The 25,538-nt window shown below is 37.6% G+C and overlaps 1 protein-coding gene across 1 annotated transcript in view; it reads left to right on the top strand.

The window, feature by feature from the left end:
• The first annotated feature begins 1,143 nt into the window (after nt 1-1,143).
• CUBN (cubilin) overlaps nt 1,144-25,538 on the top strand; it is a 259,424-nt gene continuing 235,029 nt past the window's right edge. Inside the window, exons 1-14 of the mRNA XM_055332630.1 lie at nt 1,144-1,393; nt 1,784-1,913; nt 2,820-2,915; nt 3,438-3,476; nt 6,047-6,148; nt 6,818-6,921; nt 12,003-12,129; nt 13,085-13,247; nt 15,509-15,640; nt 16,534-16,629; nt 18,499-18,617; nt 18,811-18,997; nt 20,167-20,279; nt 22,873-23,107. Coding sequence (XP_055188605.1) covers nt 1,281-1,393; nt 1,784-1,913; nt 2,820-2,915; nt 3,438-3,476; nt 6,047-6,148; nt 6,818-6,921; nt 12,003-12,129; nt 13,085-13,247; nt 15,509-15,640; nt 16,534-16,629; nt 18,499-18,617; nt 18,811-18,997; nt 20,167-20,279; nt 22,873-23,107 — 1,756 coding nt within the window. The 5' untranslated portion in view covers nt 1,144-1,280. The remainder of the gene's footprint in view (nt 1,394-1,783; nt 1,914-2,819; nt 2,916-3,437; nt 3,477-6,046; nt 6,149-6,817; nt 6,922-12,002; nt 12,130-13,084; nt 13,248-15,508; nt 15,641-16,533; nt 16,630-18,498; nt 18,618-18,810; nt 18,998-20,166; nt 20,280-22,872; nt 23,108-25,538) is intronic.

Genomic DNA, 25,538 nt, shown 5'->3' with positions numbered 1-25,538 from the left:
GTCCTTCATCTAAGTGGAAGCATATGGTATTTGTCCTTTTGTGTCTGCCTTATTTCACTCACCATAATGTCTTCAAGGTTAACCCATGTTGTAGCAGGTGCCAGAATTTCCTTCCATTTTAAGGCTGAACAATATACCACTGTGGGTATGTAACACAATTTGTTTATCCATTCATATCTGTCAATGGACATTGGGATTGCTTCCATATTTTGGCAGTTGTGAGTAATGCTGCTGTGAACATGGTGGTACAAATATCTTTGAGTCTCCTTTTTTCAGTTCTTTTGGGTATATACCCAGATGTGGAATTGCTGGATCGCATGATAATTCTGTTTAATTTTTTAGGGAACTGCCATAGTGTTTTGTAGTGGCTGTACCTTTTTACTTTCTCACTGAGAGTGCACAAGGGCTCCAATTTCTCCACATCCTCACCAACACTTATTTTCTTGATTTTTTTTGTTTTGATAGTAGCCATCCTTATGAGTGTGAAGTGGTATCTCATTGCGGTTTTGATTTACATTTCCATAATGAAGAGTAACGTTGAGCATCTTTTCATGTGCTTTTTGGCAGGTTAGCAATTTTACCATTTCTTTGGAAAAATGCCTATTTTCTTTGCCCATTTAAAAACTGGTCTATTTTTTGTTGTTGTTGAGTTGTAGAAGTTCTTTATGTATTCTGAATATTAACCTCTTATCACATATATAATTAGTAAATATTTTCCCCATTCTGCAAGCTTTTGTTCCCTGTGCTTTTGTTGTCATTTCCAAAAAATCATTGCTAAGCCCAATGTCAGGAAGCTTTCCACCCTTTGTTTTCATCCATGAGTGTTGGCTCCTGTTTTTAGGCATTTGATTCATTTTGAGTTAATTTTTGTATGACGTAAAGTAAGGGTCCAATTTCATTTTTCTGCATGTTGATATCCAGTTTTTCTACTATCATTTGCTGAAAGGCGGCTACTTCTTAAGCAAGGATTGTTATAGTGGATGTTTCCAAAGCAGTTGGTTACCATTTCAAAGGTCAGACAGATAATGATTAAGTTGTGCATCACTTCAAGGTAGATTTTGACCTCTTACAAGTTGAAGAGTACTGAAGATCTAAGATCATTTACATCCCTTGGGAAAGAAAAAATAACACGGCCTTCTAGGGAAAAGAAGAGAGAACTGAAAAGTTGCAGGACACTTCACAGGCCAAAGTACATCTGCCTGGTTTGCTTTCTCTGAAATTCCACACTCGGCTGGAGTGGCTTCCCTCTTACCAACACCCTAGGAGGGTTGCTGAGGAGCATGTCCTCACCTTTTCTTTGGAGTTTGATTATTTTGTTGACATTTGCTGAATCAAATGGTGAAACTGGAGGATTTGAACTGCAGAGACAAAAAAGAAGTATCGACTTCCAACAGTAAGTAGACACATGGATTATTGCTGCTGAGGGCCTAGGGCAGGTGGTCATTAGTTTCCACAAATAGCCAGAAGAGCAAAGGTGTAATTTTTCTTCAAGAAAACAATGATGTTAAAAACAAATAGGGAAAAACTTTTAAGCTGATGTATGGGATTATCTTCTTCTACGTAAATTATTCACTGACCATTTTGCAAATAAGGCAAATATGCGATTATAGCGGCCATCTCTAGGAAATCTGCAAAGAAAAAGGGGCAGATGAACAGGGAGGGTTTGGTTGAGTTGACCACAGAGCAAAGGCCTATGCAGTCTACAGATACTCAGTGAGAAACTTTGTTGTTTAACAATGACATGTGATAATAATTGATGCATTCTCTGGTTTGACCCCTACAGACCTCGAATGGCTACAGAGAGGGGAAATTTAGTGTTTCTTGCTGGGTCTGCTCAAAACATTGAATTTAGAACTGGATCCCTGGGAAAAATCAAATTAAACGAGGAAGACCTTGGTGAATGCTTACATCAGGTAATACAATGGAAATATATGGAAGTAATTTTGTGTATTCATATATAGTCATTTAATTCAAGAGGTCTATACAAATCTGTCCCTTATATCTTTAGCCCAGGGAATGTAACTGGAGGTGAGGTAAGTCCTGTGAAGAGCAACGCCCTAGGCCTAGTGATGGGCAGAAGGAGGAATTCTAGTGGGAAATGCCTGATTGTGTGGGCTTATATCCTCTAATCTAGAGATAGGGTCATACTGGGACTCCTTTACAAGAGGAGCTAGAGGAGAGGGGCCAGAGAAAGGTTTGGATGGGACCAGTTTACTTGTGCCAGAGAACAGAATTGGCCAATTATTCTCCCAGTCGCACTGAGTGTTTTCAGTGTCCATTAATTACTGTATCACATTGGTGTATCAGTTGTAATGTAAGAAGCTAGCATTATTTAGAGCTTCCTATGGGCTATCCAGAGTGCTCAGCACTTGGTGTGCATTATCCCATTGAATCCTCACAACTACCCTACAAGTTTGGCTTTATTATCACCCCATTTGTAAGGGCATTAAGGGAAACACATAGTAGTGCAGCAGCTTACCCAAGGACACCCAGGAAATGGTTGAGCCAAGATTTAAAACCCAAGCAGTCTGATTCCAAGCTAGGCCTCTTAACAAGCACTCTCAACTGTGATGAGAAAAAATGCAAAAGGAAAGTACCTTGATGTTTTGTTCCTGAAAAGTGCAAATAAAATTATGCCATGACTATGTTAGTCCAATGTTTACTATATACATGGTATTGTTTTGATCTCTACAATGATGGGCAAGACCTTAGTGCTTCAAATAGACCAGTACTCAACTTCAGAAAATTTTGCATGGATAACATACACATGACTTTTTCACTGGCCTTCTCCTCCTGCTCCTTTTCCTTTTTGAAATTAGATCCAGAAAAACAAAGATGATATTACAGATTTAAAAAGGAGTGCAGTCAATGTGCCTCAAAATATTTCAAGTCAAATCCATCAGCTTAATTCTAAGGTAAGTCTGACATCTGCATCATCAGCACAAATGGGCTCTCTTAATATAATTTTGTAAGTAACTGTTTTACAGAAGACATACCAGCTTTTGGTCCTCTTTAGAAATTTAGCATTGTGATGATGGACTTTTCAGTTTGATGACACAAGTCTAATAGGGGATGGGCAGAAGGTTGTAATGCTGTGACAAGAGCTCATTGCATAAGTAGGTCTTGTCCAGGTTCTGGTAGAACCTTCTTATTGGTGAAGTGGATGAATCACTGTCATTTATGAAAATTCCCAGAATTGTGTGCAGAAAAGCAATGAATCAACTTATCAATGGGTTGCATTTCCTTATTTAAAAAATTCCTTTAAAAAAATCTATATGATAGAAGGGAGTATGAAGGAAGAGAAATGAGGAAGGAAAAAGCAATAAAAAAAGAATTAACAGACAAAGCAAGTCCCCAGTGGAGGGTGTTAGGAAAATATGCCAAGGAACAATATCACATGTGAAATGCTAACTGATATTCTCTTCCCTACTGCTCAGCTTGTGGATCTGGAGAGAAAATTTCAAAGCTTACAGCAGGTAGGTCCCATAACTACTACTTGTCTGACATCTTTCACTGAAAATACACTAGAAGTATGGATGGAGCTGGCATTCTTATCTTAAGGTAGATGAATGATCCATATCAAGGACTTTTGCTTTTTCCCATAATTTAATTCTCCACATGGTTTATGCTTCCCAGGACACAGATGAGGAATCCGAGTTTCAGATAAAGTAACCAGCCCCGGGTCACTGGGCCTGTGAAGCATCTGGGCATGTGAAGCCTTTTGACTCTGAGTTCAGAGGTTCACACCCTCCTCCTCTGACATTGTTACTCTTTGCCCATGTTATACAGGCTTAACCTGTTAGCTAGTGACACCCCAACTTGCTGATTCTAGCATGTAGGAGTGAGTATTGAAAGACCATGCATTAGGGCACCTGGGTGACTCAGCTGGTTGAGCCAATTTGATTTTGGCTCAAGTCATGATCTTGGGATCCTGGGATCCAGCCCCACATCAGGCTCTAAGCTCAGTGGGGGAGTCTACTTGGGGATTCTTTCCCTTGTCCTCTGCCTCTCCCCTACCTTTCTAAAGGAAGGAAGGAAGGAAGGAAGGAAGGAAGGAAGGAAGGAAGGAAGGAAGGAAGGAAGGAAGGAAGGAAGGAAGGAAGGGAGGGAGGAAGGAAGGAAGGAAGGGAGCCAAGCCATACTACTTCTCTAACATTAAACTCAGATGCTGGGGGTATTCACAAAATATTTCAAATTTCCTTAAAAGTACATTTACTGGTAATGAAATCTGAGCAGTTTCTTAGAGTAAACCTTCCATAATTTTACAAGTACATGCTTATAAACCTGTCCTTGTAATGTTAGACTTCTTATCTGTTTTGAGGTTGGCTGGTGTTAAGATTTTCATGGAAGCTATAACCTTTTACCCAGAGAAATAAACAGAATGTCCCCATATTAAAAATTTTGAATAAAAGTTAGGAGATTCCAAGTTAAGAATCCCTGTTCTAATATTCTGGATCTATTGTGATTATGCCTCCAGTGTGGTCCTCTTTTTTGATGCTTTAAACTTAATGAGCAAGTTCATGTATGCATTCCTTTTCCTGACTTTGATAATAAATTGTTCCTCAGTTTTTATCTTTTCTGTGGAGTAGTTGAATGAAGGAAAACAAGCAAGGAATCATACTTCCGGAGCAAGACACTGTACTTTAGCTTCCAGTCTCCTAGAGTGCTTCATTCTTGCTACCAAAGATCAAAAACTGGAGTCCACAGTCAAATGACCTCAGACTTCCCCTCATTCTAAAGAAATTTAGAATGATTTTTTGGATATAAGTGCTTTTTATGCATTCCAATGGGACAAGTGCTCTCTGGGTACTATACCTAGCATGGTTCCCCAATGTCTTCCTCCCCACTGCTTACTGATTCCACTTTCTGTTGGGCCTCCACAGGCTTCCATGTTTTAAAGCCTCAGACAATGTTGCTTTTGTATGCCAGAAACTTCCAATGAGTTTGTGGTCAATTTCTGTAATAGTGTCCTCTGACGAACAGTACTATTTGTGGTAATGGCACAAAGATAGATGGATCATGGAAGAAAACAGAGTCCAGAAAGAGACCCCTACATGCATGATCACCTCACTTGACAAAAGAGAGAGATGGGTTTGGCAATAAACGGTGCTTAGTCAGTTGGCTACCCTCTGGCTCTGTTTCATCTGTAAAATGAAGGGGACAGACATGAGTTTCTCTCTGAGTCACTGGATAAAAAAAGAATGCAATGAATAATTTGTCCTATTTTAATTTTTTGAAATTTTATTTTTCAGCCCTATTTTAACTCTTAAAATAGAGAATTACTATAATTAGGCAAAGTTAATAAAATAGCTTTTCTTGTATAACCACTCGTCCTCTGTAAAGAGCTTTTCTGCCCCCAAAGGCATTACAAAGCTTATGAGATTGGAACTAGTCGCTGACATATGGTAAGATTCCCCAGGTTGTGTAGACAAAGGCAGGTCTGTTCATGACTCTGATCTGAAAAGTAGTCATGTGAGCACAAGAGTGGAGGGTGTATCTAAGCCCACATTTCAAACAAAGGGACTTACTTGGAGTGAAAAGAGTTCAGTCATCTTAACCCATGGGAGGAGGGGTGGCAGTAAAAGATGATCAGATTTCAAATGCTTATCTGGAGGTACCAAAGAGAATAGCAGCAAAAGAACCGGAATTCCCATTTTGTTTTCTTAGTACAATAGGAATGTCCATTATTATTCCCAGCTTGAAATCTTTACTCTTGTCCAGCAGCATATATTTCTCAGGTGAACAATGCTTTTCCAAAGAATAGAGTGAGCATCTTCTTCCCTTGTGCCTCTTTCCATCCTGGTTAAATGCTTGTAAATAGGGAAGGAAAATGCATAGGACTGATAATGTGAAACACTTTGTTTTTATCATGAAAGAGTTGATCTGAAGAACTTAAGTAATTGATCTAAAGTCTGGAGGATGACCTTCTCCTGCCTAGGAGTATAATGTAGTTCCACATGAGCACCTATAGTGAAATATGCTTTTTTTTTTTTTGCTGCCTTCTGAAAGCTCACTGGTCTTGCTGACTGTCCTGTCTTTGTTTCAGACAGTTGACAAAAAGGTTTGCAGTAGCAACCCCTGCCAAAATGGGGGAACCTGCCTCAATCTCCATGATTCCTTTTTCTGTATCTGTCCCTCACAATGGAAGGTAAGTCACTTGGTCTTTGGTTAAAAATGACAATGAGTCAGCATCAGTGGTTTCTTTGGATTCATTCAGATGTATTAAATTCCCCCATCCAAAGTTTCTAGGATTCTGCGGTCTCCCAAATCAGAATGAAATACACCATGTATGCCAAAATCCAAACAATGGTGAAGATGACTACATAGCCCACTGAACACTAAGCCATCAGAAGGAAGGGTTCACTTGGCCTGTATAATGATATGGAAGGGCATGACATTTAGGCTAGCATGAATTTAAATTGTTCAGCACTGAAAGTACTAAATGAATCTTGACAGAGCTATGTAAATTTTCTTGCCCTTTTCTATTAATGGTGAAAATGTTTCTGACATGTGCATTAAAAAAAAATTAAGTGACTATTCCCAGGCATAGCCTTATAGTAACATGAGGATTTGTTAGTATAAGGATTCTTCTTGTGTGATTGGCATGACTTTACCAAGAGCTCTGTGGCTCCCTTAGGCCAAATGTGAGTTCAAGAGGAAGGGTAACTGGATACTAGTATTAGCATTATTGTGACTATATCTCCCTTGACTGAAGTCTTCTTTACTGTGCATATATCCTTGAATATATCATATAAATATTGGCCCCAGATGCTTCTGTGACCTGGGGCACCTGACTTTGTTCTTTGCATGAATTCAGGGCCCTCTGTGCTCAGTTGATGTGAATGAATGTCAGATTTACTCAGGAACGCCCTTGGGCTGTCAGAATGGAGCCACATGTGAAAATACAGCAGGGAGTTACAGGTAATGTTTTTCTTTCTTTTCTTTTCTCTTTCCTTTTCTTTTCCCTCATCTTCCATTCTCTTCTCTTCTCTTCTTTCTTCTCTTCTCTCCCCATTTTTGGTTGGTCTCCTATATTGTGTGATTCTTAAAAGGTAGAAACGGTGATTCTGTTGTAACATGAACAAATCCTTTCAATACACAGGGGTATAATCTCACTGGAGTAAAGAGCAATTATTTGCTTTCTTACTAATGTCTCTGCTATCTTATTCTCCCATTCCCTTGTAACAATATCCATTCTGTTCTTTCCAGCAAAACCGAGTGCAGTAATTTCGTTATTTCCTTGTCATCTGTTAACACAGTTTTCTCAAAAAGCAGTCACAATCCTTTTTCATTTAATTGATCCTTTTGTTCTTTTGATCTGATCTTAAAATTTTTTGCTCACTCCAAGTCATAAAGTGAATTCATTCAAACTTCTGATAGATATTTTCATGAGCTTTGTTCATTGTGCAAAAAAAAACCAAAAAACCAAAAAAACAAAAAAACAAAATCAATCACCTCTGACTTAAATTAAGTATTATGTTATTTATTAAAGAGACTTTTGCTTCCAGGACTTTGTTTCTCATTTTAATGAACTCCCTGATCCTTGTCTGCTTTTATGAGCATTCTAGCTTCAGCTAGATCCAAAATGCTAGTCTAATCTTTCATTCCCTTGAAAGCACTATCTCCTGATCTCTGTTTATGGGCACTTATCAATGAGAATTGCTGCTCAGAGATACTGGAGGAAAATGAGTCCTAGAGTTAGTACTTTCCTGCCTTCCTGATATCAAGGAATGTCCTGGAGATTAGATCTCTCACCTGGTCTTCCTTTATCATCACTGTCCTCCAGGTCTTGAAACCCAACAGAATAACAAAGATATGCAGTAGGTGGGATAAGACCCAAAGACCAAGCCAAAATTGATTTTTTCTCCCCCCAGCACATTACTTTTACTCCTGCAAAATGGAAAAGAAAAAAAATCTTTTTTTTTTTTTAACTATTTGCTGCATGTCAAGGATTAGAGTTACTTTTCTAGGTAAAATCATGAGAGAGAAAGAGAAAGAACCATTTTTATTTGTTGGGAGCTACCCAAATGGCAGATTTAACTTCATATGAGAAATATTGAATTCTCTTTTGTACCTTCCTGTAAAAACAAAACCAAAAACAAAAAACAAACAAACAAAAAAAAACCCCAAGGGCTCATTGTGCTGACTCTGGAAATGGTTTTGGTTTCAATAGATTTTCTGGAGGACAGCTAAGGATGAACATTTAAATCTATTTTTTCTCCTCTGGATATGAGGATAATTTATGTAGCCCCATGAATTCCAATTGATATCTGTGAACTAAATATTCTCGTTCAAGCATTTGATGGAGACTTTTTGGAGGACAGAAAATAGAAAAATGTACATGAACATAAGACTAAATGCTTGCTTTGTGGAATCTGTGAAATGAAACAGAGAACATTTAGGTACTTTCTTGTGTTCCATTAATAATGTGAGATTAAATGCTCGTTAATCAGTAGCTTCCCTGAGGCTGGAAACCCCTTCAGGAAACTTCCATGGACATTCGTTAAAGGAAAATGAGCCAATGTTGAATAATCTGGATCTGCCGAAATGTGGTCACAGGAACAGGTTTGCTCTGGGTTTGAGGCCTCCCTCAGTCTCTACCTCTTGGAACCCGTTACTTGGGAAGACAAAGGAGTCTTTATTTAAAGGGATTAATGATTCCTAATTATAGAGACCTTTGAAAGATAAAGCACTGGCAGATACTAATTAATTGGAAGCCCTGTTTCATAGGAAACTTTGTGGGAAAAAATTTTTTCTCAGTAATGAAACTAGAGCAAGGAGACCCTTGTCTGTTTCCACTGATTCCTGTGGCTCGAGGTCTTGCTTCTAACTGCTTCACACAGCCAGCAGATAATATTTTGCCACTTCCTGATGCTGTTATTGCCTCTTTAGTCTGAAGAGTTGATGCATCTTGTTCTCCTGCTTACTTTGGATTTAAAACAGACCTTATGATGCAAATTTGCTATATGTGGATGGTGGATATTTTGGGCTCAGATCTACAAGCTTTCTAGAAACAAAAGTTGAGTTCGTTGTTTGTTTTTCTCCAAGAGCACAATGATGGTTCACATATTTTTTTCATTTCTTTCCACTGTCATCACTGGTGGGTTTTAAAACATGCAGAGCTTGAGCGATGAGGTCAATCTGGTTTCAGCTCAGCGGTAGTTAGGTATTACCTGTTTCAGTCAGTTATGTTAATATTGAACCATGGACTCTAACATAAGTTAAACTATGACTATGAAGTGTATTTGACCACTTTTCAATTGCCAAATGCACTTGCAGGGTTTTTGAACACTGAAAAGCCCAATTTTGTTCTGCCAGAACCAAACTAGCAATCCTAAATCATTACAAAGCTGACTTCTGCAGGGAGGTATACAATTCATCACTCTTTTTCTTTAAAGGACATATCCAGATGCCTTGAGAATATATTTTTGCATGTAAACACTGTTAGGTTAAAAAGACACATAAAAATGAAAAGTCTTTGGGGTGCCTGACTGGCTTAGTGGGAGGAGCATGTGGCTCTTCATCTTGCAGTCATGAGTATGAGCCCCACGTTTGGTGTAGAGATTATTTAAATAAATAAAAAATAAAAAAGTAAAGTCTTCAACTAACTACCTTTCAGAATATGGGAATGTGATGTAGAAAAACATTTGTGGAAGAGTAACACAGACCTAGGTTTTAATTCATCTTCTGCCAATTTCTCATTTTGTGGCCTTGGGCAATGTGAGCCTTGCAGTAAAATGTGATTAATACTTGCCTTTGAGGATCCTAGCAAGGAAGCTGATGGTATACTTGACTGCCTTCCTCCTTCTGTCTTCTCACAATAAGCTACATTTATATGAAAGAAGTATACTTTGTAGTTCTTTAGAGAAAAGTGTAGGATGAAAATTCACTCATCTCTAAGTGAGAAGGAGGAGAGAGAGAGAGAATTTAACTGCAGGTCCATGCACCAGATTCTCCTCACAAATCTTAAAGTCATTTTCCAGTAGTAAAGCACTTAGTGATAAGAGAAGCACAATTTCCTGAGCACTTCCTACCGGAAAATGTCTTGAGATTCCAAGGTGAAAATAGTACTCATAGATAGGCACTATTATTTTATAAGAAATGGAGGCAGAGGGAGTTATTACATTGCTTAAAGTGAACAGTTAATAGTATTATCAGGATTTAAACCTGAGCAGTCTTGTCCCATGGGGTATTGAATACTCAGACCTCTTATACATGATAGGTTCAGAAAGTAGTAAAGTTGGCTTAAAGATTAAAAAAATCTTTTTGATGAGTAGAAGTGGTGGTAAAATAAACTTTTAGCAAGGAAGCTACCTGGATCAGATGCTCAAATATGTATATGAAATAGTGTAGAATTCTATAGTCTCCAAAAGTCTAATGAAATTTCCTGAAAGAATATTCTGTGTAAGGATGAGAGGGTAAGGAGGAAAGGGACAAGGGTATGAGAGGGAGAGTGTGGAAAAAGAGAAATGAGAGGAATAGAACTAGTTATGGATAGGGAATGAATAGTTGAAAACATTTTTAAAAGTTTAATCATCTATTGCTATTAGTCAATGATCTTGTCTTAATAAGAAAGGCAACCTTGAAATGATCATGAGTGTAATATATTAATGAACAGATTTTACACAATTATATATTGATGTCAAAAATTGCACGGGACATAATTATACCAAAAAGCATTCATTTATCTGAAATTCAGATTTAACTGGGTGTCCTGTGTTTTTATTTACCAAGTCTGGCAACTCTACTTGTTAAGTGGCTGAATGGTACCATATTCTTACTCTTCTTCTCTGGCCACACTCAGTGATCTCTTCCTCAGAACCCACTGAAAGGTGCTATCCCAGCAATTGTTTCTGGCTCTCCATGGGTACAAGTTCTGTGCCCAGAGTGTGGTTCTTGATGCTTCTCAAATAGCCAGACTCTCCTTCCTCACAATGTCAATTACATGTTTGTTTTCATCTTTGGGCATCAGCTGATGTTGTGCCTTAGCAAGGACTGTTAAAAGAGCTTCCTTACCTTATAGTATGGCCCCTTTCCGGAACACTCGGGAAGTAGTTCATGGCCATGCAGGTCCTCCCTCTTCCTTGTCTCTGACCCTTGTTCTTGATGGTCAGCTTTTTCTGTGAGGGCCAATGCTGCTCAAGGCAGGCAAATGGTGACCTCTGGGCCTGGCTCTCCACTCCAGGACAAGTGCCCAAACATGTGAAGATAAATAAGCTTAGGCTCTGTGACCCCTCCACCTCCTTCCCCGCCCCAGATTGCCATTCTCATAGCTTCCATATTCCCTTTGAAGCTGCAGCACAGATAGAAAGCTAACTCAGCAATTTTAAGGATTACAATAGTTTAAAACAACTTTGTTTATGTGATTATTGTTGAACTGAAACTTTCTCATAACCAAACACCCACTGCAAGCTTGGGCATTATGTAAAATTGCATTTGTGAGTTAAAATGTGGCTATGAAAGAAATGTTTCTGTGTTAACCGCATCTCTTATGGATAGAACTATTGCCCTTTGCAATATGATAATTATCGTATTCTCTGAGATGTCACTATACCATTGCTTGTGGGGTTATACAATCCTAGAGAGCGGTTGGGAATTTATCAGCTCAGTCAAGGTCATCTGTGCTTACTGGTGGGTCTAGTCAGAGGGACAATGAATGGACTTGATCTCTCCCTTTACCAACCTGAATGAACTCAATCCCCTTTAGTTTATGGATACCTGACCTTTGAAAGTGCCATTTGATGACCTGATACCAGAAGAATTTATGGCGATAGTCTTGCCCAGATAGTAAGTTGTACCCCTCTCATACTATATTTGAGAGATAACACATTTACTCAGTCCACTGCTTGAAGCAGAGCAGAGTGAATCTGGTTTCTGGTTTATGATTCCACGTGAATATCACTGACTTACAGTTGGAATTATTATTTTTTAAATTAATGCTAAGAAACAGGCACTTGCTCTGATGCACAAGCCCTAACATTCTGCTCGTGTGTAACCAACAGTTGTCTCTGCTCACCTGAGACACACGGCCCCCAGTGTGCATCCAAATATGATGACTGTGAAGGGGGTTCCAAGGCGCTGTGTGTCCATGGCATCTGTGAGGATCTAGTCCGAGTGAAGGCTGATGAGGTGAGTCCCTCCCAGAATGTGGCTCCTTGGAGGGAGTCATGGTCATTCAGTCCTCCTCCCGCATGTCTGTGTGTGAGCACAGCTCTGGCACAGCTGCAGGGAGGAAGCTGGGCACAGGTGAAGAAAAAGATGAGAGCTTTCCATAAATAAACAGAAAACTGGACTCAGAGGTGATATCATTATAGAAATTACTACCATTTTTATTATTCCTTCATAAATCTGCAAGACATAACCTTCTCTTGGCCTTGTGGGTTATAACAGTGATGAAACATGGGAACACCAAAGGCCCGTTCTTGGTGGCAGCATGGTGTTCTAAGGAATCTGGATTGTTCCTGGCCCGGGAGCACTTTTGAATGCTGCAGATTCTAAGCCACCTCCCTGAGTGCCCCCTGGGCTTTGGATCCTGACAACCTTGACTCCTGACCTTCAAGATCATCCAGCCCTGGCCTGCTCGGCCTTGTATGAGACCTTTGGGTCTTTATTTTTAGTTCTATTTTTTTTTTTTCCTACTCATGTGATGGAAAATGGTTCCCTTCCAGTGATGGTGGGAGGAGGGAGTGGGTGGGAGGGGAAGGAGAGACTTTCAAAAAGGAAACAAACAGAATGGATTTTCCAAGGTCTGTGTCTCCATGGGTGTTTTTCCCTCTAAAAACATTGCAGGCTGAGTGGATTGACTTTAATTATATTGACTTACAGTTCTTGATTGTTGTTGCTCTTTCCCTGGCATCTTTGGGGCAAATTATAGGTTTTCCTTACTCTGAAATAAAGATGTTTCTCTTTTCTGCATGGTCTGGTCTAAATGCTTAATCATATGGGAAGAAAAAGAGAAGCCACTCAATTGGGCTTATGGAAATGAATGCTGGAGGATAAACAGTTGGGGCTTGGTGAGATTTTCAAAGGCTTTTCTTGCTCATTTTCTTGATTGCCTTGATTTACACTGTTGTCATCCTCCCAGCCCAAGTACAACTGCATCTGCGATGCTGGGTGGACATCTCCACTGAACAGCTCAGCCTGCGTGCTGGACATAGACGAGTGCAATCTCCAGCATGCACCATGTTCACCTCTTGTGCAGTGCTTCAACACACAAGGTTCTTTCTACTGTGGGGCCTGCCCGACAGGTATGTGGACTCATCCACGCCCGGCCAGGGCAGGTGCCATAATAGATTTCCTTCCACTGCCAAAAGATAAGTAGACTGTTTTCAGGAAGCATTCCGATCTCATTTCATGTCCTATTTCACTAACTCCTACTGCAGACCATCTTCTTGCTGTAATAATTCACCAACAGAAATCAGAGGGCCAGGGTCAAGTACTGGGGGCAGGGTCAAACACCCAATTGCTATGACCGTCAGGTGACTTGGATTTGCTCTAGCCCTACCTTCCTTACTAGCCAGATGTTTACAAACTTGGGCAGATTATTTCACCTCTTAGTGTCACCTCTGGAGTCCAGTTGTTCTCACCTGGGTGTGTCATTGGAAGACCCTGTGATCTTGCTGTAAATAGGGATGTCCAGCTCCAGCCTCAGACCCACAGAGACTAAACCTCCAGGTCAGGTCACATGCCACATCACTGAAGACAGGCTCTAGGGTTGAGTCTACACTTCATCTCTTTCTCTCTATGAGATCATCATTATGCATTCAGTGCATATTTGTAGATTGCCTACTATGGGCAAAGCACTGTGCTGGGTGCACTGGTCAGCAATTAACCAGACCTCAGAGAGTCTACAAGGCCCACTGGCACTCCTTGTGTGTGGTTGGAAGGTGGAACATATAAGAATATAATTCTTTTATGGAAATCTCATTGAGACACTGTTCTAGGCCATTTTTAATTCTTGCAACTATGACAAAATCAAGAAATGTTAGGAATTAGTATTATTCTCACTTTAAAGTATAAGAACATGGAGCTTGGAGAAGGTAAATAACTTGCCCAAGGTCACATAACCTATAAGCAGTCAGGATTCAAACCCTGGTCTGCCTGACTGCTGATATGAGCTGGGCTGCTGAATACTTCATTGTTCTGTCTTGTCAAAGGAACCCACACACCTGTTGTTTCCTCTAGTGACTTTTGGTTTAGTGACTTTCTTCACATTATGTGCTCAGATCTCATAGAAATCTGTAGAAAGAAATTGAAAAAAAAAACACATAAAGGCTTTTTCCTTCTAGTTTTTCAGGGGCAAATAAAATTTACAAATAACCACATTCTTGAAGGTAATTTGCCAGGGACACTCTTTAAAACCTAGAAATCAGAAAAATAAGTTGTTCGAGCTATATCGAGCTTTTATCATGGAGGAAAAAAAAGAGAAACAAAAGCTTTTTTGTTTTCCTGTTAATCACCTTATTTTTTCCTGCATATCAAAATAACACATGCTGCCTATTAAGTATAAAGAAAGTATAAAAATATGAAAATAAAATACCTATAGTCTTATTGCTCAGAGGACCATCATGGACATCAGGGCATAGTTCCTTTCAGCTCTTTTCTGCACATTCTTCACCCACAAATAGTATAATTTTCATAGGTAGATTTTTAGAAGGGGACTCCACCTAGATGAAAGAAATGAATATTTTTTAAAATTTAAAAGATTTAAAATATTCTTATGATAATTTTAATCATTTGAATAAGATAATAAAACTCACTATTACAATTGATTTCAACAGAAATATTAGGCTAAAATGCTCCTCTTTCTTCACCTTCAGCCATACCTCCTAATGAGACCACTGTTAGCAATTGTCCTCTCTTTTCTTCTTCCTTTTCCTTCATTCACACAAATACATAGACACATACACAAATCAAAAAAAAAATTCTTGACCCCAATTGGGATCATATTCTGCATATTATTCTAAAATTTTATGTTATTAGTTAAAGTATATATGGGAAATTTTTTTTAATATATGTATATGTGCATGTCATTAAAAATAGTTTTTAGCATTCAGTGGTATAGATGAGTCTTAATATATTCAGCCAAACTGCTAAAGATCATTGAGAGTTGTTGCTTTTTATTCCCCATTACACAACTCCACCATAGACATCTGCTTGCCTACATCTGTAGATACAGGCAGTTTCTATCTCTGTAGAAAAACTTTTAAGAAGTGAAACTGTTAGTCAAAAGATATATATTTTAAAAATATTAATGAATACTGCAAGATCTCTTTCCAGATAGATTTCACTAATTGAAATTCTGACTAAAAGTATGTGAATACGTCATTTGCCCACCTCTTTGCCAGAATTTAAAACAGTTTTTGCCAACCTGAGGAGTAGAGTCTACCTCATTTTAATCTATAGTTAATTATAGTGAGGCAGGTTTTTATGTATCTTGGGCGATTTGCATTTCTTTGTTGATAACTTGTTTATAGAGCTAACTTTTCAAATCTTCTGATCTTTCTAGGCTGGCAAGGAAATGGATATAGTTGCCAAGATATCGATGAATGCGAGATAAATAATGGCGGTTGTTCTGTGGTTCCACCTGTCATGTGTGTGAATACACTTGGGTCTTACCACTGTCAAGCGTGTCCACCAGGTGCAACACCTAATTTCCTGACAACCTTATTTTATTTTTGGGGGGGATGGGGAGGAAAGGTAGAGGGAGAGGGAGAGAGAGAGTCTTAAGTAGGCTCCACTCTCAGTGCCAAATGCAATGTGGGACTCAAACTCACGACCTTGAGATCATAACCTGAGCTGAAATCAAAGGTCAGGCACTTAACCACCAGAGCCACCCAGGCACCCCACTTGTGCTCCATTTTAAATATGATTCTGTCTAAGGAGATATACTGAGTAGTGCCAAAAGTTTAACTTATGGATTCAGAGCATGTTAGTTAAGCTATATTATGAAAAATGATAAAAAATATTTTAATATCGATGGAAAACAACAAACTTTTTGTAAAGACTTTATTTATTTGAGAGAGAGAGACAGAGAGACAGAGACAGAGATAGTGACTGAGCACAAGCAGGGAGGGGTGGGAGAAGCAGGCTCCCTGCTCAGCAGGCTCAATCCCAGGTCCCTGGGATCATGACCTGAGCCAAAGGCAGATGCTTACCTGACTGAACCATCCAGGTGCCCCCAAAACAACAAACCCTTACAAATTGTGAAACAGCCTGTGGAGATAATGCAGAATTTGAAAAATTTTCTCTGTGGATCACAGGCCTACAGCTCCATTGTTTCCCAAAATACAATGTACCCATGAGATGTTTTTGTCATTAGAAACAACCCAGAACATTCTTTATGCAATCAGGTTCCCAACTCTTATCCTTTTTCTTAATGATAGGAATTTGTATATGACACTTCACATTTATCTTTTCTGTTCTGATGATAGAAGATCTCTGGTTGGCCTGGTTCATGTTATTTGGTTCTCGGACTGGGATTCTTCAATATACTTTATGTTGCTTGTTAAGCCCTGCTCTTGCTGTTATCAGGGTACCAAGGCGATGGCAGAGTGTGCACAGTCATCGATATCTGCTCAGTCAATAATGGAGGCTGCCACCCAGAAGCATCATGCTCCTCAGTTCTAGGTGATGACTCTCTCTCTGATTGGGGGTAATTTAATATGACCCTCTAATACAAATCAACATTTAAAAACAAAATCCTTTATCCTCAAAATTCTTATTTTGATCTTCAAACCAAAAGGGAATTTAAAACTATACATTTGGTTTTTTTAATGTAGAAGACTGTGCTCTTCTCTGGTCTGGTCTAATATAGCAATTATTTCCCAAGATAATCAAGCCAGCTAATTAATTTATGACTGTATTCAAGCAAACAGGAAGGAGAAAGGGAGGAAGAACCACCTGTGAACTCCTTTGAGCAATCACCTGTCAACTCCCCTATGTCATTGGCCAGGACTGAACCCTGTTGCTAACCCTGGCTGCAAGGGAGACTGGAAAATGTAGTTTATTTCAGGTGCTCATGCCACCAGTTAAAATAAGGAATTCACTACTAAAGAAGGGAAAAATGGATCTAGGGTGATAACCAACAGTGTCTACAATGCTGTGTAAGAAAAATTTCACCTCCTATGGTTTAAAAAATGTATATTGTAAATTTTCCCCCAGAAATGCATCAATTTATACTCATCAACAGTGTGTAAGGGTATACATGTGTCCCATCCTTGACAATAATAGACACTATTGTTATTTTTCAGCTTTGGTCAATTTTATAGGCAAAAATTGCCTTCTCATTATTTTAATTTTGACTAAATCAAAATTCCTTTTGATTGCTAATAATTAATACATTTTACATATTTACTGACTTTATTTTTTCTATTTGTTCATGTCCTTTGTTCATCTACTTTCTTATTGATTTGTAAAATTTCATTACATACTAAGGATATTATCTCTTATTGTGTCTTATGTTTTACATGTATTTTCCCTGGCATATTGTTTTTATTTTAATTTTGTGGTGATATTTTCTATTTAGAAATTTAAAATTTCTCTGTAGTTAAAAAGATACATCTTTTCTTATAGGATTTTCTGGTCTTGGAATTAGGCCTTTCCTACTGAACTCTAAAAAGAGTCCAGTGTTTGCTCTTTTGTCCTCTCATTTATTTTTAAAATTAAGATCTTTTATCTTTTGGGGATTTACTTTTATATATGGCATCAAATAGACATTTATCTTGATATTTTTGTTCAAATACATGCCCCAACTTCATTTATTGAATAATATATCATATCTCTTGGTATTTGCAAATAGCACTTTTATTTTTACTGACTTGTGATAAATATATGCACATATGTAGAAGAATACTTATGTGTAAATATGATGTGTATAATATATATGTATATATAGAGAGAGAACTTATATATATGTATCTACTTGTGACTATCAATTGTTTATTAAATTACAGCATACTGAAGTGGTTTGAAACATGGATTCTAGAAAAATACTGCATGGATTTTGATCTTCTCCTTGGTTCCACAATATTCTAGCTATGCATCCTTAGTCAAACACTTAATTTTTCTGTGTTTTGTACTCATCTATAAATGTGGATTAGAATAATACCTATTTATAGTAAATATGGGTATACTGCTTGCAACAGATAACATCTTCACAAGCATACTCTTTCTGCTGTCAACCTCTCCATGAGAAACTCTCCTTTTCCCTGGTGTACCTCACATTTGTATACAACTCAGGACCATGGCATATGAACTGACAGCACCAGTGTCAATTTGTATAAAAACTATTAGAAATGTGTAATGCCTTTCTTATTTTTAAGATAAAAAAATAGAAAAAGATTCTGATATTTTCTCTTTATGCCTGGCATTTCTGCCCCAAGAGAAGTGCAGATTTGACTTTGGCAATGTCTTAGCTAGAAAACAGAGCCTGAGTTTTGTTACTGGGTCTGAATCCAGGAGATCTGTATTTATATTTCTATTTTGATTTCTCAACAGGTTCGTTACCTCTCTGCACTTGTCTCCCGGGGTATACTGGAAATGGTTATGGGCCAAATGGATGTGCGCAACTCAGTGATATTTGCCTGAGCCACCCTTGTTTAAATGGCCAGTGCATTGTGAGTCCTTTAACCTTTTTTACTTAGCAATTAACATTTAAATGAATTATTACAAGTTAGGCTATCATAAGATGTTTGTGGCTCAAAACCTGCTGCCTACATCATGGAACACTACTTTTCTTTGTTATTTGAGTTGATTCATGTTTATAGTCTGTTCATTTGTTTTATGGTGATTATGTTTTTCTTTCCTTAGGAAACAGTCTCTGGTTATCTTTGTAAGTGTGAATCAGGTTGGGCTGGCATCAACTGTACAGAAAATATAAATGAGTGTCTCAGCAACCCCTGCTTTAATGGAGGAACTTGTGTTGATGGTGTTAATGCCTTTAGTTGTGAATGCACACGTTTCTGGACTGGATTCCTCTGTCAGATTCCCCAACAAGGTATGCTAAGTATTTCTTCTATCACTGATGCTCACAGCCTTGGAAGGACCATCGACCATCCCTCAATGAGCCTTGCTGCAGATTCTTCTACTTTCTTGTCTAGTTACTCCAATACTTACAACTAAGTCTTTCCTTGAAGCAGTAGTATAGCATTTACAAAGTAAATATCTATCTCAATTTAAGCCAGAAGAACCTTCCTTCAAAGGAAGAATTAAATTAGTATTTGCCATTTTTATTTAGTCCATTCTGAAAACAAAATATGCTAAGGTATTATAGTTCTCTAAGGGAGAGTTTTCTCTACTTCAGCCATTTTACTTTCCCATAATATTATACTAAATCATGTCACCGTCCTACTCTAGATCACATAGTCACTTCCTATTGCCCATTAAATAAAGATTGGGACTGTTATTCAATTATTCTGTATAACTAGGCCTTACCCTATCCAATTAATCTTATTTTTTACTAGTTCCCTAATAATTCTCCCTTTCCAAGTCAGACATCTTAACACCTGACCCCATGTACCGCCATGATGTGTTGCTTTATTTGGGATACTTTTCTCCCCAGACTTCTCCAAATTCTTTCTTTGCTTCACATCCAAATGTATCTGTCCCACAGGAGTACTTCACCTTCAAGCCTCAATCTCTTTCATCAAGCCTCTACTGGTTACTCCAGCCCTTTCCTATAACTCTTGATTCTGAATCAGTATATTTATTGAGACTTTACTATGTGTTTAAATTCTGAGAGGTGCTGTGGAGAAATAAGCATGAAATACTATCTCCGCATATTATCTGTTCATCTTCTGGTTGAGGAGACGAGTCTAATACAAAATGGCAGAGTAGAGGCAAGAACTAAAGATCAGAACTAAGTTGTGTGAGGTCAAGTCAAGTGCTATGGAAGCAGAGAGAATGGGAACCAGGGTAAACAAAAAGAGGCAGAGGAGGTTCATTGTGGTGACAACGGGATATCAAGTGGACTTCAGACAAGAGGTGGGACTTAGGTGGGTATCCAAGGGAAAAGGGGCTAGGGAGAAGAAAGAGAGTGGCAGGGCATTTGCCTCCAGTGTTAATTACTCAGACCTCTCTAATATTTCAGCAGCAGAGTTAGAGTTGCCTGGCTTCTTCCTTTTCGGAGTCTCTGTAAAGCAGAATTCATCTTCTTTCCCTTTGTAGTTTGTGGAGGGTCCCTCTCGGGGATGGATGGAAGCTTCAGCTATATGAGCCCTGATGTTGGTTATGTCCATGATGTCAACTGCTTCTGGGTTATCCGAACTGAGGATAGAAAGGTAAATGTAACATCTCCTGCCCAAATTTGCATCTCATTTATATACCTGAATATGTAATATGTGTATATATTACATAAAATACAGATAGTGGTAATCCAACTATCATATATTGAGGACCTGCTAGGTGTCAGGTTTTGGGCTAGGTATTTTATGCACCTTTCTCAAAACTTACACTAACTCTTTGAAATAAGTGGTGGTATCCTCATTCTATAGATGAGATAATGGAAACCAAGATAAGCTAAGTAATTTTTTAAAAACACTTTTTAGCTGATAGTTAGACTAGTTGGATTTCAAAGTCAAGTTTGTCTGATTCCAAAGTCTGTGCTTTTGTCCAGTACGGATAATTCAATGCAAGGATTGGCTGACTGCAAGCCAGAAATTTGTAAAGTTGTGTTGTTCCTGAGACAGTTGTGTTTGAAGATGACCATTCAGTGTTCTGTTGGTTATTATACAAAATGGAGACAACTACAAAGATGGTTTTCTCATCAGAGCTGTCTTTGTGCCATTGCTCTCTGCCAATTGCTTGATATACACTGTGTCATTGTTATTCTCATTTTATGTTGGAGGAAAGGGAGCTGGAGCAGCTGAGGAATTTGTCCAGGGTTACATGGTTTGTAAGTGGCATGCAGTGACTCAAACCAGGACATTGAACTCCAATGACTCTGAACTGAGACATGAACACTTCAAGTTAAGATATGACTCTGAGGTTTTTAGAGCTTTTATCCCTAGCATTAATTACTCAGACTTTTCCAAATATTTATTTCTCAACCAACTCCTAGGCTCATTAAAATGAAGTTTGTATGTCTGAATAGATAAGGTTTTCCCTTGGAATTCTGTGAACTTTTTCCAGCAAACTAATGTTAGAGGGGTCATTGTACAATGGTCACAACACATTTTTTTCCCTTGAGATGGGAGGATTCTTTAGGGCCTGGTGACCCCACAATAGCATAAACTCCAAAATCGATTTCACAGTGGGTATGTTATGTGAATTTCCTTCCTCCCATTTAGTGTGCATGAATTCTGTTTCCTGACATTGAAAACACTTTACTTTCAAGAATAGTCATTTTATGAAAAAATTTTAATACTTTTTTATTGATTTGTAAAAGTAAAAATTCATCATGTTTTTCTTGATTATTTTGATTTTATATGTTCTTATCTTCACAATTTACATAATTTGTAAATTGATTAACAGCCAAAATTTTATAGAAATCAGGATAGTTCAGTTCATGAACATTTATTTGATTTTTATTGAAATTGCTTCAAGGACAAAAATGATGCAATGTTGGGTAACAGATCTTAAAAATTCCCTAGCATAGAATTTCAAAAATATCCTGTTATCCTTTCTCATTAGCTAAATGCTGTTGTGGTTTTAGATCATAATGGAAATCAAATTCAACAACCTCTTTTAGTAGTTTGGCTCTCTTAAGTGATGTTATCTATATAAATCCTTTTTTATTTTTTAAATTTTATTAATTGTTATTTATTTTATTAATTATATTATTATGTTTAAGTTTATAATTCTAACATTTTAACTTAGAAATGAATTTTTATAATTATTCTCTTCTACTTGTATGCTCAGAACTCTTTAGATTACTTTTTCCTTCTTCTCCATTCTTGATATCACTCATCTGTTAATGATAGCCAACCATTGAGGACTTGCTGACCTTACACACATATACACCATGCCTACTTAGTCTATAACCTGAGGTTATCAATCTGTTAGTATCTTACTGAGAGGTTCAGAGAACCCCCAGGAATCAGCATCTCTGGGGATCAGTGAACATTTGTGTGTATGCTACACACTACAGGTTATTCAGGTGATTAGGGTATAAATCCTTGTGAATGGTAATATAAATCAGTAATGTTTAATTCAAGTACACTTTTCAAACCAGTGTATTTTACTAGTATAGAAGCATTGTCAGCTATGCACTTGAAGTGCCTTTGTTTAATGGACTTGACAGTTTAATGCAATCTAGGTAAATATATCACATTAACCCCTCAGTAACAACTCAATGGATATAAAGTTTCAGTTATGCAAGATGAGTAAGTTCTAGAGATCTGTTATACAACATAATGCCTATAGTTAACAGTATGGTATTGTGCACTTCAACATTTGTTAAGACAGTGGAACTCATGTTGCATTCTTACCACTAAAAGAAAAAAAGAAAAAGAGACACAAGGAAACTCTATGAGGTGTTGGATATGCCTATTTACATTGATTGTGGTAATGACATTATAGGTGTTGGCATATGTTCAAAAACTCATCAAATCGCACACATTTAATATGTGCAGTACTTTGTATACAAATTGTACCTCAATAAAGCTGTTAAAAATAATTTCATTAACATTAAGATTTTGGATATGTTTTGGTATTAGCTAAAGCCTAAGCAATTAACACAAGTTCTTGATTATGTAGAATTGTTATTTGTATTTGTGGATAATTGGGAGAAATTATAGATATATCTCTTGAAAGGTAACTTAATATGAATGTTTCCTAATTAAGTGGGAGAAATACTTTAGAGTTAACATTTTGTTAATTAATTTCATGTTAATGGAAATGAAAAATAACATATTGTGACCTCTACATTTTTAGGTATTGCGTATCACTTTCACCTTTTTCCAGTTAGAATCAGTGAACAATTGTCCACATGAGTTTCTTCAGATTCATGATGGAGATTCCTCTGCAGCTCTTCAACTTGGAAGATTCTGTGGCTCTGTTCTCCCTCATGAACTCCTCAGTAGTAACAATGCTCTCTATTTTCATCTCTATTCTGAACATTTCAGAAGTGGGAGAGGCTTTACAATAAGATGGGAAACACAGCAACCAGGTATGTGAACATGAAAAAAAATCAAGCAAAATCTTGAGATTATTAAGTTTTCTTGATTAATATTAGACTTGTGGATCACATTAAATGTTTTGAGGTCCAGGGATTATATCATACTTTTACAATTCTTTGAAAATCATATAAATCTAAAATGAATTATAAATCTAAAATGGGGCAGCCCGGGTGCCTTAGTGGTTTAGCACCACCTTCAGCAAGGGTGTGATCCTGGAGACCTGGGATCGAGTCCCATGTCAGGCTCCCTGCATGCAGCCTGCTTCTCCCTCTGCCTGTGTCTTTGCCTCTCTCTCTCTCTCTCTGTATCTCTCATGAATAATTAAATAAAATCTTTAAAAAATAATAAATCTAAAATGAATTCCATTTAGTGTTCAGAGATAATAAAATTTAGATGAATAAAAAAGATTAAAAACCATGAGTCTTGATGGGTCCCTTATGAAATTACCAAACAGCATTCTTAGAAACTTTACTAGTAAATTACTACAGGAATGTTGTTGATGACATTGTATTTATATTAAAAAATATAAGCAGATAATAACATATGACCACATTTTCTCCTTGAAAAAAGCATACAATATGCACTGGTTTGTAGTTTGCTTTTTCACTTGATATATCCTAGAGACTACTCCAGAACTAGAGTATAGTGTACATTACATGGATATCTCATTCATTGTCTATTCAGTCAGTACTTTCTTGATGCATATTTGGCTTGTTTCCAGTCTTTTGGAATTCCAAATTGTACTGCAACAAAGTCCTTGTGAATTTGTCTTATTGTATTTTTGCTAATGTATCTTTGGGATAGATTTCTAACAGTATGATTACTTGATCAAAAAATAAATGCCTATGTTTTTTTTTTAAATTTTTATTTATTTATGATAGTCACACACACACAGAGAGAGAGAGGCAGAGACACAGGCAGAGGGAGAAGCAGGCTCCATGCACCGGGAGCCCGACGTGGGATTCGATCCGGGGTCTCCAGGATCGCGCCCTGGGCCAAAGGCAGGCGCCAAACCGCTGCGCCACCCAGGGATCCCAATGCCTATGTTTTTGCTAGACATTATTGTTTTCAATATTCTGGATATATATCATTCTGAGAGGCAAGAAATGGTATCTTAGCAAGGCTTTTATTTGTATGTCCCTTGTTATGAGTGAGGCTGAACATTTTTCAAAGGATAAAGGACAGTTGAATTTTTACTAGTGAACTCTTTGTTTATGTCTCTATTTTTTAGAACCTCTTCATATATTAGGGATATTAATTCTTTGTATTATGTATTAAATTTTTTTCCCAGCTCACCATTAACATTTTACTCTGCTTATGGCATTATAAATCTTTGTACATATGATACTTTAACGACTAACTTTTAGGAAACTTCCCCTGAGCAACTAAGATGTTTTCTTATTAGGAACAGTGAAAATCATGTAACTAATTTGATTCATTTTTTGCCGTGGCACCAAGACTTGACTAAGTAACCTGCATAGCTGTGTAAATTGTATATCTTGCATATCTGAAATGTCACCTTATTTTATTTTTTCTAATTTATATTAACTACAGTCTAGATTTTTATTTAGCATCTCTTTTTCAATTTTATAGTATTTCTTTTTAAAATTTTGTATTTAGATTCTAGTTAGTTAACATACAGTGCGATATTGGCTTCTGAAGCAGAATTCAGTGATTCATCACTTACATACAATACCCAGTGTTCATCACAACCAATGCCCTCCTTAATACCCACCACCCATTTAGCCCATCCCCCACCCGCCTCCCTCTATCAACCCACAGTTTGTTCTTGATCATTAAGAATCTCTTATGATTTGTTTCCCTCTCTCTTCCTTCCCCTCATATGTTCATCTATTTTCTTTCTTAAATTCCACATAGAAGTGAAATTATAAGGTATTTGTCTTTTTCTGACTGACTTATTTCATTTAGCGTAATATATTCTAGTTCTACCCATGTCATTGCAAATGGTAAGATTTCATTCTTTTGGATGTCTGAGTAATATTCCATATCTTGTTTGTTGAAAGACATGGGGTAACAGAAGTTCCAGAAATTTTTAAGAGTTAAAAAGAAAATTTTAAGAACCAGAACTTTTAAAAAGTTACACAGAAATGAATTTCCTTTAAAGTGAAAAAAATAGGGGATGCCTGAGTGGCTCAGCAGTTTAGCACCTGCCTTTGGCCCAGGGTGTGACCCTGGAGTCCTGGGATCGAGTCCCACATCGGGCTACCTGAATGGAGCCTGCTTCTCTCTCTGCCTATGTCTCTGTGTCTCTCATGAATAAATAAAATCTTTAACAACAACAACAACAAAAAAGTGAAAAAATATATCTATTATCTCATCTCACAGACAGTTCAGCACTGTATTTTAAAATTATATCACCATGTCATAGCTGATAAGCACAGAGCTTAACACATGTATGAC

Source organism: Nyctereutes procyonoides, unplaced genomic scaffold (assembly GCF_905146905.1).
Source record: "Nyctereutes procyonoides isolate TBG_1078 unplaced genomic scaffold, NYPRO_anot_genome, whole genome shotgun sequence".
NCBI lineage: Eukaryota > Metazoa > Chordata > Mammalia > Carnivora > Canidae > Nyctereutes > Nyctereutes procyonoides.
The sequence above is the reverse complement of the archived record's forward strand: the minus strand, read 5'-3'. Positions and strand labels throughout refer to the sequence as shown.